At 43.7% G+C, this 13768-nt stretch overlaps 1 protein-coding gene across 5 annotated transcripts in view; it reads left to right on the forward strand.

The window, feature by feature from the left end:
• Positions 1 to 13768, forward strand: part of NEURL1 (neuralized E3 ubiquitin protein ligase 1) — a 168856-nt gene that overhangs the window by 101462 nt on the left and 53626 nt on the right. For all 5 annotated transcript variants that reach the window (XM_087767613.1, XM_087767615.1, XM_087767614.1 and 2 more), the window contains exon 3: positions 3843 to 4164. In XM_087767613.1, coding sequence (XP_087623739.1) covers positions 3843 to 4164 — 322 coding nt within the window. The remainder of the gene's footprint in view (positions 1 to 3842; positions 4165 to 13768) is intronic.

A 13768-nucleotide genomic window follows, 5' to 3' on the forward strand; every position in this document is an offset into this window, starting at 1 on the left:
TGGGGAGTTCAGCTCCTCTAAGGTGGTGTGCTACCATGTGCACTGGGCGCTGCTTCCCGATAAAGAAATTCATCTGTCCCCTTAGGAACTGAAGCACTTTTTAGGCTCTCAGCACCTTGAATGAGTCTGGGATCCTTTAAACTTCATCCACAGATATTTTCCAATCTTTATAGGTTGTGGGACTGCATTTTTCTGTCCTTAGCTGATTTCATGCCTTTCATTGGCACAAAGTAGGTCATCTTCTTTGGCAACTTTAGTTCATGGCACACATGAAAGATCCGCCTGCAAATCCTTCATTTACACACCAGGAGTTTTCCAAGGAGGTTTATCTGCATATAGCTACTGAGTCTGAATGATCCTGCTGTTCCCCATTGCTAGAGGTCCCAGAATGCTGGGACCTACAGCAGCATATCAGCCCTCCCTGCCTCTTCCCTTACAGCCAGCAAAGGAGCAAGAAACAAGGAATATGCCTCCTTTTGAAAATACAGAGAGATTTCAGTGATTTCAGGCTCAGGCCCATAGGTAGAAAATCCCTCTTACAGGTTTGTTATGTCTCCTGTGGAGCTCTTACTGCTTCCATTCAGGCTAGAAACCCAGCAGGACTCCCTCATGTTGCCTAATGGGATTTTTTTTCCACGTTGGCCAGCAGTTTGGACAAACAACTGTGAGAAATGATTTGGGAGGAGATGAAAGCAGCATTTCGTTTTTGAAAACACCATCAAAGATTTGAGTGGGTTTAGTGGTTTAGGCAAGGGTTCTGTGTTATTTCTTTCTCATTCTGAAACAATGTAGCTATCTCTGGAAATTCACACTTGTTTATCACTGTATATTTTAGGATTTTAGCTTGCATAACATATGTGAAGAATACGCATGCAAATCTGCACAAGGGATTTATGAGCAGAGCTCCTGCTGAGTCCAATGGGAAGGTCTCATGGGAGTAATCAACAGGCTTCAGCAGAACTTGTACTCTAGGGATGGATGGAAATACGAAAACATCTTTGCTTTTCTAATAAGTCCATCCTGCAATTGCCTTGTTATTGTGTGTGCCTGTGGAAAATGGCATCTTAAACCTTCTTACCAGCTAAAGGCTAACCACGAACCCAATCATTCAGGACCTGTAAAGTCTAAACTCCCTTGGGAAACCAGAGGAAAGAAGTCAGGAGATTTCATTCTGTTTATTAGGTATTGCGTCTCGGGTTTTATTCTTAGATTTCTTCACAGCTTTGGGAATGCCATCAAGCAGCCAGATTTCCTCTTTCTTTGCCTTCGAGGTATATGTCCCAGTATGGTTTCTTCCACGTAATTCAGGGCACTGCTAGGGAGCGGAGTGAGGCTGTCAAAGGTGACACAAGGCAGTAAAGAGCAGGAGCCTGAATCTGTGGAAGCAGCCATGGCTTAGCAGTTTGGATGTAGATTGTATCTTTTCCTCCCCTTCTGGTACCCGGTGGACCTCCCAAGCTTTTCTGCTAGCAGTGGCTGCTGAAGAGAGAATTTTGTCCGTCATTAACTATTGCCTTTTTTAGCAAAACTGTGTACCCTTTGTCCAGCTGTGTCTAATTCTTGGCAGGCTTTATACTGGATTTTAATTTGGATATTAGTTTGCCTGTGGTCAGACTGTATTGAGAACTGTTTATAGGTGCTGATTAATACATGGAACATGTGCAGTCTCGATTACCATACGAATATTTACTTCATGCGGGCTGTGATTGCTGTGAAGTATTGGCAAGAGACTGTGAAAGAGTAAGTTGATACAAATAACAATGAGGCCATATTTATCTCAGACCCAAAAGCTTTTAGGGCTTGCAGTAAATTTGCTGTAATAAATAATTGAGACTTCTTCTTGGAGTGTGCATATATTCCCCATTTTGTCACATGTGTGCCCCATCCCCCCCCCCTTCCACTGGGGACATGCATGATCCCATCCCACCCTGGCCAGGCATATGAAATAGCAAATCTGCTTCAGTCCTTTTTAGTCCCACCCCAGTGTCCATCCCACAAGCAGGAGCTTCCCATGGTTCCTGCGGCTGAGGTCAGTGCTCAAGTGTTTCATGTAAACAGTTTAGGTGCTTGGCTGGACTGAGTGGGGATAAAGAGCAGCACTTGCTTAACTGAGGAACTGTCTGTTGATCACTTTTTTTTGAAGCTCTGAGTTATTTTCTCTGATACTTTAATTATAAAACAGAAATCTCTAGGCTTTGAACAATGTCTTCGTTGTGAGATTGTTGTGCCCCCAAGGGCACATGTTCCAGATTCTCCTTGGAGAGGAACATGTGAAAGAAAATGCAATATTTACAAATGTGATTAGAAGAGAATGCAGAAGTCCAAAGATAATCCCTTGGTGAAAATCCTGTGCTTCCAAGCTGGGACATGATGGGCTGCTGCCAGACTTTTGAGGACAAAGTCCTGCAGTCCTGGACAGTTCAGTCTCTGGCATTGCCACTCATCTGAGCCATTAGCACTTTGGCAGAGCAAGAAATTACAGTAAGATAGCAAGTTTTGTGTGACATCTGGGAGGTGGTACCTGTCTATGTTTCTGCTCTTGTCCTGCAGCCAAGAGTGAAATTGCTTGAGGCTTCCGAGGGTTTGATGGAAGAGGGCCACCTCAAGTGCTCTCTCATGTTTGCTGCAGGTTCAGTGCATGAACAGAAACACCAATTATGTGTCAACTGGCATGCAGGAACTGCCCTGGCCCCACATCAGGATTGGATCCAGCATCCTTAGGTCTTCCATTTCATAGTCTGGATGCTGACAGGCTGAATCCCTTTGAGGCGAACAATTCCCAGCAGGTTCATAAACAACAAAATGAGAGAAAAAATTCGCGTCTGTCACAGGGCATCATCTCCGTCTGGCGACCATACTTGCCCTGAAAGACTCTCTGCTTCCATGGGAAGAAAGAGACCTTGTAACTGGGTGGTGTTTTGGATGTGCTGCATGTGTTTAGGACCCGCTGCCTGCTCCACTCAGATCCCCTTCAGTCCAGGGCTCAGTTCGTGTGAGAAGAAGTCGATGACTCTGAGGGCATCTGTGATCCTTTGTCCTGCTGTCCCTCAGGTGCAGAAGGGTGGATATGGCACACACACCATCCCAAAAACTATAGCAGATGTTCCTGACCCCAGACACACTAAGTAACTGCATACTGACAGGTGGGGTGTGGATGTGCACAACATATCTTGAAAAACACCACTCACAGCTGAAATAAATAAGTTTTCCCCAATCATAAGACAACATCTATCGTTGCCTCCTAATTGTGTATTTAATATAGTTAAATACTTTAAATTGTGCTTTCCCACACACAAGTTCTCTGCTGCAAGGCTGTGATTTCATCCAATCTGACAAGCTAAACAGGGTAAGACTATCTTTTACTTGGCTGGGAAACCCAGAAAACCCTATGGTGGTGACTGTGATTCTGGAGCCAGTTCTTTTCCCTCAGGTCATGAGAGACCCCATCATCCGAGCACCACGGGGGAAGAGCTCTGCTGCTGCAGGTGCTGAGATAAAAGCTCTTATGGCCATTTTTGGCACATTTTGCGAGGGGATGATTCTTAGGCCAAAAGGAATTACCCTAGAAATAGAACTGAGTCATCATGCAGCTGTAATTACATTTCACCTCTCCGCATAGATTTAATTGGATTTTTTTTTTAAACATGTGCATTGTATCCTAAGTGTGCAGCATTGCTGCTTGCAGCTGAAAAAGCTACAGCAGTATTTGGTGGGTAAAATGTTTCCTAAATCTAGTGTGCTCATCTGTGCGGTGGCCGTTGGTGCTCGATGGCATAGAGCCTGTAGTGTGTAAGTAGACGTTCAAGTGCCAAACGCTGTTATTGCTGCTGTTATCTTTGCAGATCACTAAAAAGCAGTGTTGCTGGAGTGGGGCTCTTCGACTTGGGTTTACTTCCAAGGATCCATCGAGGATTAACCCTGACACTCTGCCGAAGTATGCATGCCCTGACTTGGTTTCCCAAAGCGGTTTTTGGGCGAAGGCTCTGCCAGAAGAGTTTGCAAACGAGGGAAACATCATAGCCTTCTGGGTGGACAAGAAGGGACGGGTTTTCTATCGGGTGAACGACTCTGCTGCGATGCTCTTCTTCAGCGGGGTGAGGACGGCAGAGCCCCTCTGGGCTTTGATTGACGTCTACGGACTCACCCGCGGAGTGCAGCTCTTAGGTGAGTACCTGGGTCCAAATGTGCAGGGATGATGCTGAGCCGTCCCCAGCAAAGGGCCAGCCTGACGCTGCCTGTCCCCCTCGCTGTGCTGGGACAGGTGCAGGGAAACGGCCGTTGTTTCTCCCCAGAGCATCTCACGACCTCAGCCTGGATCAGTGGGTGTTTCAAACTTAGGGCATAAATACAACATGAGTGGGAGGTGGGAAACAATCGCTACAGTATAGCACTAGAAGCCATCTGTAAATAGGTGGATTTCTGCTCAGAGGTGTTGCTCTATCAGAGCATAGCTTGGAGTGTGGCATGTACCTTGTAAAACTTCCTTTTTATCTCATCTGCTGCTTTCCCCATGCCGAAGTGGGGAAATGCATTTTACACGTTACAGATAAATCTTTCCTGGATGGCACTATTATGATTTTCTGACTGGTTTAGTGGGCAGATTTGAAACATGGATATCTTCCAAATTACCTGGGAGAAGCTGTGGCTGGTTTTGCCAGGATGTTGCTTTCACAGAGGAGGTTGATTCATCCTCTGAAGGTTGGATATACAGTTGGGGTTGGAGGACAAGGAGTGCTGAGTGCCTGTGTCTTCTGCCATCCTCAGCTGAAATGGAGATAGTTTGACATTCATAAGGACTCAATCTAGCCCCAAATGTGCAGGCTGTTAAGGTTTGGGCTATTTGAGTTTATACATCTTAGAAGAACTGAAAAGAGTGTCCAAGGACCCAACTTAAGGGGCAGCTAGGTTGCTGGGGGACCAGAGATGTCAGCATGCAGCCTTAGAGTTGGCTTTGCATTGTCACTGCGGGCCAAATCACAGCACTTCTCCATGTAACAGTGATTCCATGGGTCTTGTTTTCACCATGGAAAATGTTAGATGGTACCTGCTGATCTTCATGAGCTGAAGCTCCTTCTGAAGATGAGATGATCTTGCTAGGCTGAGAGGAATCCTGGCTTTTTCCTATTGTGCAGCCTGATAATCTCTGTTAAAATGACATCCTCATGCTATATATCAAAAACTGTAATGAAACCTCTTTCTGACACTTCTGCCTCCTTTCTGCACTGCTTGCTGCATTAAAAAATATGGTGGCAGGACTGCCTGTAGCAACCTACATGGCAGGGAAGCAGGATGTGCGTTCAGGAGGTGAAGAAATGAGACTGACCTCTTCTTGCTGCAAAAACTACTGACCCAAGATTGCACAAGGCAGAGGAATTAAAGAATTTCTCGGCAGCTTTTTGTTTTCTTTTAGGAGCAGAAAGATTTATCTTTTGTTGTGAATTGGCTTGAATCAGAGCCACTAGGCAACTGTTCATAGGCCAAGGTGATGATATTTGAATTGGGTTCTAGAATTTGGGTGAATGTCACGCCAAGGTTCAGTTAGGAAGAGCTTACGAATGACTCCAAGTCCTCCGGCTGTTCTTGCGAGATTTGGCACCTCAAGACTCCTCCGCCTGATTAATGAGGGCCCATAACTCTGGATTATGTGTTTCCTTTCAAAACACCCGAGAAATCATTTCCTATCCATCATCCACCCCTGCATTGTCCAAGCATCTTCCACATCCCCTTTCACAAGGAAAATGTGACTCTTGCCAGCCACTGACTTGCCTCTAGTCTAACATGCTCCGGACTCGCTGGTGGGTCTAAAGTCCCTGAATGAAGCAGGGAGCTTCTGAGTTTACACAGTTGGCGTGGAGCTCAGATACGTATTTATAGCTCGTTCCAGCAGCCTTCAGCGGGCTTTAAGCCTAGGAACTGTGGTGAAATGTCTTCGACTTCAGTCCTCTCTATCTCCATTCATTATTACACAGCACCAAAAGTCAGAGCAGGGAAATCGTTGGCTATGTTGCCTCTGGATCCTATAGACGTACCCACTGCAATGCTCTGCATGCCTGTTTTAGTGTAGCAGACCACACATATAGTACAGGACAACTTGCCAAAAACGCCCGGGACTTGACAAATGAATTTCATAGCTTAGCTACAAACATATGGTTGAATTCAGCCTGGTATGGCATGCAGGGCATCTGATGGAGGCTGATTATGCTGGAGTGGTATGTTGAACAGAAGAGCCTAGCATTTTAGATTCCAGTTCAGTGATTTATCCCCCCCCAAACATGTTCCTTGTTCTTGACCCTCACTATTTTCCCAGTGACTGTAGGGTTGCAGGGTCATACTGCACCTCTGCACTGCCTGCATTTGCTTTTATATGTATTTCACCCAAGAATCTGAGCAAAACTCTACTATTTGTGGTGGCTGTCTTTCTGTTTATCGCAGAATTATTCCCTCCCCACTCCCAATAATGTAACTTCACTTCCAAAATCAGACTTGCCCGAAGGAAAGGCGTGCAGCAGTAAGTCTTGTGTCACTGCAAGATCCCAGCTCTGCAGGGGAATGCAGAGTGTGTATTTATGTCCCCAGAAGTCACAACTTCCAAAACTTAACATTTTTGTTTTGCTTATCTGCATTACAGTAACAGCTCCAGCCAAAATTAGGGATCCAGTAAATCAGGGCAATGACCACGTCTAGTGATACTGTTCCTGTCTTACAGATTTAATAAACAGGGACTTGAAGAAAAGGGGGGGCCCAAAGCCTGGGAGAGTTAAATGATTTGCCAGAGGTTATACAGCAGTGTCACCCGATTCAGGGATGCCGCCAGCCTTGTTGCCTGCCTCAGTCCTGCTTCCCTCTCTCTCAGCATTGCAGGCATTGCACAACACTCCGGCATCACTAAATTGCGCCTGTGGATGAAAGAGAAACACCTGATTTGTACCTTAATTTTTCATTGCTTTCTGCTTATGGCTTCACCCATAGCATCAGCCTTACTGATAATTACACACGTCATTACTGCTGGCAATGCACAGGTTTATGGGGCTGTCGCAGGTGTTCCTGGGTCTGACTGCCCTTGCTGTGCGTTCAGAAGCAGAGCCCTTTAAGCAGCTTCTTTGCCCACTTGATTTTGTTCTGAAACAGGTAAAAATGGCTTGCATGGTCCACTGCATCTCAGCCGAGGGGAGGTCAGGAACTGAGTTTGGACCACGTCTTGGCTGTCACTGCTGGAGTGAGTCAAAATGAGAGATTGGCATAAATCCACCCTGAAGGTGGCTTCATTGATGTGGTTCACAGTGCTCACGCGCTTGGTTGCAGGTGGGAGGTCGCTTCTTGCTCTCCTCGCCTCTACCCACCTTATAGAGATGAAAAGGCTTAAATTCACCCTGGAATCTGGTGCTTCTCTGCCCACAAGGTCTCAGCTGCTTTCCTGACACAATGTAAAAGCTGGCATAGGAGAGGTTGTTGCAATCGAGTGCATGCATGTTCTGTGTTTTAGGGCATGAGATTTAGCATAGATGCAGGCTTGTAAACATGCCCTTATACAGTGACTCTCCTGCCGACATGCTCAACTTGCAGGCAGGATGGTTTACAGCTCTGCTTCCCTTTTTGGGCAGCTAGTTTTGCACAAGTGCACTTTTACATTCCAGGATAATTTAAAGTAATATTTACTAGAAATGTGGCTTAGCCTTATGTTATCACTTCAACATACACACATGCTCATTCACACTTTAAAAAGAGTCCGAGAAAAATGGAATATAAGCAATCTGCTGCCTCGCTGCTGTGATAAAGCATCAAAAAAGAAAAGGAAAGGACCAGCTGTTTAAATCCTGGGGTCTTCAGAGCCCTGGAGGGAGGATGGCAGCTCATGGGAACCAAATGGTGTTGTCTCACATTAGCCTGCTTCTTTCAAGCACTTGGCTAGTGAGCCTGGCATAGACTAAGAAACATTCATGTACACTTTCTGTGGACTCACCGCTGGACAGCAAGGGTGACAGCTTGCCTCAGTGATGTGTAAGTTAAAGCATAATGTGTGCCTTCAGGATTTTTCTGTACCTTTTGGTGGGGAATTCCAGGTTTGCCTGCTGTATGGTGCCTTTTTGAAAATTGCCTCATTTTTTTGGCAGTGATATTGTAACGCAGGATCGCAGAATGGTTGAGATTGGAAAGGACCTATGAAGATCATCTGGTCCAAGCATCTAGTGTCTTTTCTTTCAAAGCGTGATAGATATGCTCTGAAAGTGTGGAAAAATGGGACTGCAATGAAATTATGATGTCAGCATATTGTCCCTTCCCTGTATTTCCAATGGGGTAATGTGAGGAAGGATCTGTTCATTCTCCTTAGTCCCATTTGTTACTAGTATGGTCAGCAACCAAACCCCTTTTTATTGTTTATTACTCCATTCATGCTCTTCTCCCATCCATCTGTATTTTCATTCATGTAGTATTTCAAAGTAGCCTTAGTCTTTTACCAGCACAGACTTGGAAACCCAAGGATAATTGTATTTAGATTGGCACCTGTTGAAAGCAAAGCTTCACCACCTCTTGGAAAGGTAAAATATGTGAAAAACTAGTAAGACTTTGCAAACTGGAAAAATTTTAAATGCACATGTATTAAATCTACATGTATTAAATTTACCTGAAATAGAAACAGTATAAATATATACTTCAGTCATAAATACATGTACAGGTTCTAGTAGAATTAACTGGCAGTACTGTATATTGTATTAGGTATTTGGGAAATCTTTTCTTTCTCCAGATCCCCTTCCTAGCTTCTTATTACTTCATGTTTGCAAAGCATCGAAAGTCAAACTATGAACTGATCACGGATGGAAATGTACCCATCTCAGGACTCAAGCTAGTGTATATTTGAGAAGGAAGTTGCACATTTTGTAGGGAAGGAAGGAAACATGGTTTTCTTTCTTTACCCCTGTCAGTCCTTGTGTAAATTGAATCTCTAGCTCCAGGGCACCTTTAGAAGAAACATTAAATAAGCCTCAAATGAGGTGGATTTATGGGCAAATTTCAGGTGTGAATGGTATAAGACTGATGATAAATCTAATTTATCATCACATGCATCTGCAGTTTTACCATGTGGTTATTACTATTGTATTTTCCAAGTGCAAACCTTATTTTCCATTGCCCACGGGAATCCATTTCTGTTGCTATTCCAATGCATGCAAATAAGCAGACTGATCTGCAGAGAGTGCTTCACACTAAACAAAATGGGATAATCAAATATGACTGCAGTGTATTTTTTTATAGTGTATTGTTGAAAGTGGAAGCTATAAACTATTTACCCTCTCTGTGGAAGTCTGTGACTATCTGATGGAAAAGAATAATATGTGTTTAAACAGAATCCTACTTAATGAAGGCAAGATATACACGACCTGCAAACAGTCAGTTGTCATTGTTTTTCCGCATCTCCTAAGAGGAGAGAGAATTTAAATTGCTCATAAAGTTTTATTGTCTGTAACTGTTGTCTCTATGGCAGCTGCAGGAAGCTCTCCAACACGGCTAAAAATGTGAAAACAGTTTAATAAATAACTCATCTCTTGCCATTTTAATTAATCCCTGCTTTGCTTTCACACCTCTGGAGGGACATATTTTTCCAGATGCGACAAGTACCTGAAAGTTAGCCCACAGCCCAAAGGCAGCTCCTTGTGCCTGAATGTCCGTCTGTCCTCCAGGTCCATCTGTCTTGCTTATGATGATAAGGCTGCCAGAGACAACACTTTCAAGCAAGCCAGAGCTCATCTTGGCCTCGTGAATGCACTGGCTTTTTTCCCTTCTCTTGATTGTAAACAGGGGAGAATTTGTGCCCATGAGGCTAGGCTGGCATCTGCCCCCGGCCCCGCCTGACCCGGGGCAGGAAGGCAACATCTCCCTGGCCCGGCCCTGCCCTGCCCTGCCCTGCCCTGCCCTGCCCTGCCTGCACTGGCAGCGCTGAGGGTTTCGGGCTGTGCTGTTGAATGGCAAATACCAACTAAGTCAGAACAGCCAGATGCCAAGTAAAATAAGGTCTCTGAGGAATCAGCATTTCAGACTTCACCAGGTCTCGATGAGGTGTTGAATTATGAGATGGCACACATGCTGTCTTTGTTATGTATATTTTATCAGCGTTGCTCGTCGGTGTACCTGTTGCTCGTGTATCTGCTCGTGGAGCTAAAGCATTACTGCAGGTGAACAGAAAGGACAAAATCTGGCACATAATGTGCTATTGGGGATATTGTGTCAGCATCGGCGTCAGGAGAGCCTGCAAGTGAACCTGGGTAGGAATAAACTTAAGAGGGATTAGTCTGGCTATTATCGCCCAGACTGAGAAAAATGAAGACTGTAATGAGACAGAATGACCAGTGGAAAAATAAATTCTGTGCTTTATAAAGTTCCTTTAGTTCTGGTAAGCTGAAATATTGTTCCTAATACAGGCAAGAAGGGCTATATAACATTATTTTCCATCTTGCCCATAAAAACCCAAGGAAATATGAAAACTCTGACAACTGTAAGTGGTGTTTACATTATGGGTATGTGCATGATGTAGTTCAGATGCTGACACTGCAAAGACAGGCCTCTGTTAAAAAAATTATGCTTTCAATTAAATATCTGTTCTGATGATTGATTTGGCTGTTGCTTTAAGGAGGTAAATATTTCTGGTTTACACTAAGAAGTTTATCTTGCCTTTGCTAAGTGGTGTTATTATTTGGCAGAAGTGTGGAACCTGTAGTCTGGAAACAGTGATTCCAATTAAAAGGGCTTTGACCGTCTTTTACTTCTACTAAAGGTATAAACTACTGGAATAATTGAATATATATTGAATTTATTACACAGCTATAGTTAGTTACAGAAGTTTCTTGTATAGGCAGGGCCTTAGAGAATAATAACACATCACTAATGGAGCGGTATATTCTTTTGGGAAACGTTTCAGAGAGTTCCTTATGTTAGCAAAGATTTTGGCATTTTGATTTAAACCATTAGGATAAGCTGTCTATGTTGTTTTTTTAAAAAAATACATTCTCTTAACTGATACTTAATGCCGTATATAATTGTATTTTCCTTAGTTTGTCTAGTGTGGTTCCTATTATAATTCTGTGAGTAATAACTGTCTTTAAAAAGAAAGGTGGAGAGAATATGTTGATGCAGGGACTTAATCTTTGCAGCTTTTTTAATACCTGTCTCCAAAATATTCACCAAAATTGTTGAAACTGTACAAACCTTGGGCTGTAATGCTGAAAGTGAATTCCTCTTCATTCATAAAGCTATACGTTGACAAAAACAGTGTGTGTTTACTCCGGTGTAAGATAGTTGGAGCTGGAGGTAAGTTTTGGATGTAAACTGAATAGATGATCTGGTAAACGTATAACAATTTATTGTGCTAATCTTGCAGTTCCAACTGTGGAGGCCCTTTCCCCTAAGCCTGTATGACAGATGACAGCTAAACATTGCTTATATGATAAAACTAAACACCGGCTCTGTATGGTATGTCTCTGCTGGCATGAGATAGGACTTTGTCATTTCAATGTCTAATTGGTACCACAGCTGCTGAATATGCAATTTACCATGCAGAGGATCTGATTTTGTGATCCCTGTAGGTGTCCGAGTTACTAAAAAAGTTTGACACCTTTAATAAAATTAAATTGGCTTTTCCATCCATATCGGCAACAGAGCTAAAAATGAGATTGCTTTGTACTCCAAAGCTTCTATTTCTTTTTCCAAGCTGTATAAGCAGAACTGTTGTTGTTGGGCTCGATCTGGAAATCCTTACCTATAGCCCTACTCTGCTCTCAGTTCTACGAGCCTAAACTTGCAGCCACCTGTGGAGTCAGTCTGGCTTTACACTGTGAGCAGAATCTAGCCCCTGGTTTTTGCTCATCCATCACTTCTCTTTGGCCAAACACTGAGCAGCAGGAGCTCCTCCAGACTTTGCCTGTCCTGTCCTGAAGAAAATAAAGCATTTTGACTGAGGGAACCTGTGCCGATCCAAGCCAGGACCTCTCCTTCCATGTACCCTTGTCAAGAGAAATGAGCCCCTCTCGTTCTGTGTGAGTGTAACTGTTCACAAGTGGCTGAAAGATGGCAAAAATGCAAGTGGTGTCATCTGGTTGTGCAGACTCAGAAGATCTTTCGTTAGTCACTCAGGTCTGCACTCACTGAAAGCTGCTCTCCCAGCACTGATGGACTGATGCAGCAATGCCCAGCCCAGTCAAGTATGCAGTCCCGCCTGCCACAGCGTTAAATTCTCACCAAACCGTGCTATCAATATAACTGTTGCTAAATTATGGTGCATTCTTGCATGAAAAAGTTATTGTCCATGTGTGATGCGTAAAAGTGCGCCTGATACTTGCTACCAGTAACTGGCCTTAGACACTAAGTTTCACACTGAATCACGATGCCAATACATGGGCTAGAAGGACCTATTTGTTCATTTATGCCAAAAAAATTAATTAGTTTGGATTTCATAGGCAGAAATAGCCTCTCTGTTCACCAGCTGTATGTGACCCTTTTCTGATGTGTATGAAATGCAATTCATATGACTGTGTGTCTGTAGAAACAGTACAGTGCAACTTTGGGCTTGTCTAGACAGAGGATGTATTGAGTCAAGTGAAAGAATTTCTTAAAAGTAAAATTTTCAGTGATGTTTCCAGGACAGGCAAGTGCAAAGGTGTCACCAGTGCTCTGGGACAGGGGTTGGGGAGGATGGGAGCGTGCATGGAGGAGGGGTCCCTGTACTGCCCCGTGTGTGTGTGCGCTCTTCCCTGCAAATCTGCTTCACCCCATGCTGGCAGCAGAGCCTGGGGCTGAGTGAGCCCTTGGTCTTGCACCACTCTTCTTCTGTCCTCAGCTTGCTGCAGTCTTGTTCGTAGTCCTGGCCTTAGCTGGGGACATGCACGCTGGGTCACTGAAGGTCCATTGAATCCAGTGTTCTGTCTGTGACAACAATCAGCATCTCTAGGTCCTCCTTGGAAAAAATTTCTTCAAGTGCAGGTGTTATTTTCTCCTGCCTTTCATCTTTAGTCATGCTGAGCTACTACTTCTGTTCTCCAAGATATACTACCTGCGTTGAATCAATGCCTGATTTTGATGCAGAGGCTACATCAGCTCTGCTTGTGATGCAGCTGATCCTGCAAGGTGCTGTGCTCAGTGAGATGCTGGGCTCCTCTCTCCTGCTCAGACATTTAGGGAAATCTGGATCTTGCATTCTTCTATCACACTCTTTTAATCACATTTTCATAATATGCTCTTCTGACAGTATTACATGTTTCTCCTGTGTTGTGGCATTTGGTGAAAATATCATCCCTTGTACTGACATGCACCAGTAAGTGCTGCTTCCTGTCATCATGGGAATTATGGCAGGGGACTGTTGGCAGAACTTTGCAAAATTTATAAAAGCATTTCCATGTATATAGGCTAGAACATAGTCTATAGTCCAGTCATTTACAGGTTTTGATTCTCATGCATCAGCATCATTTTAGTGTTAAAGGGCTTCGCAAAAACATTTTAAAAGAAATTTCCATTCAACCTGCTCCTATTGGATTTTGAAATTAAACTTATTTGGGATTGGTAAATTTTTAGTCTGTAGCTAGGGATAAAAGGTTGATAAATCAGATTGCTGGCCGCTGAATCAAATCTTGTATCACTGGCTATAAACTGGTGTGTTTAAGAAGATGAAAATCTTTTGTGGTACATCTGGCCACCAGTGTGACCCTTCACAGACAATTAATTCTCTTCAGGAAAAAAAAAAAATTAATTGCTCTATCTTCTTTTAAGACGATAAAGACCACTCCAG

This window comes from Nipponia nippon, unplaced genomic scaffold (assembly GCF_047370975.1).
Source record: "Nipponia nippon isolate SJK-2023a ecotype South Korea unplaced genomic scaffold, ASM4737097v1 scaffold_3, whole genome shotgun sequence".
Lineage (NCBI taxonomy): Eukaryota > Metazoa > Chordata > Aves > Pelecaniformes > Threskiornithidae > Nipponia > Nipponia nippon.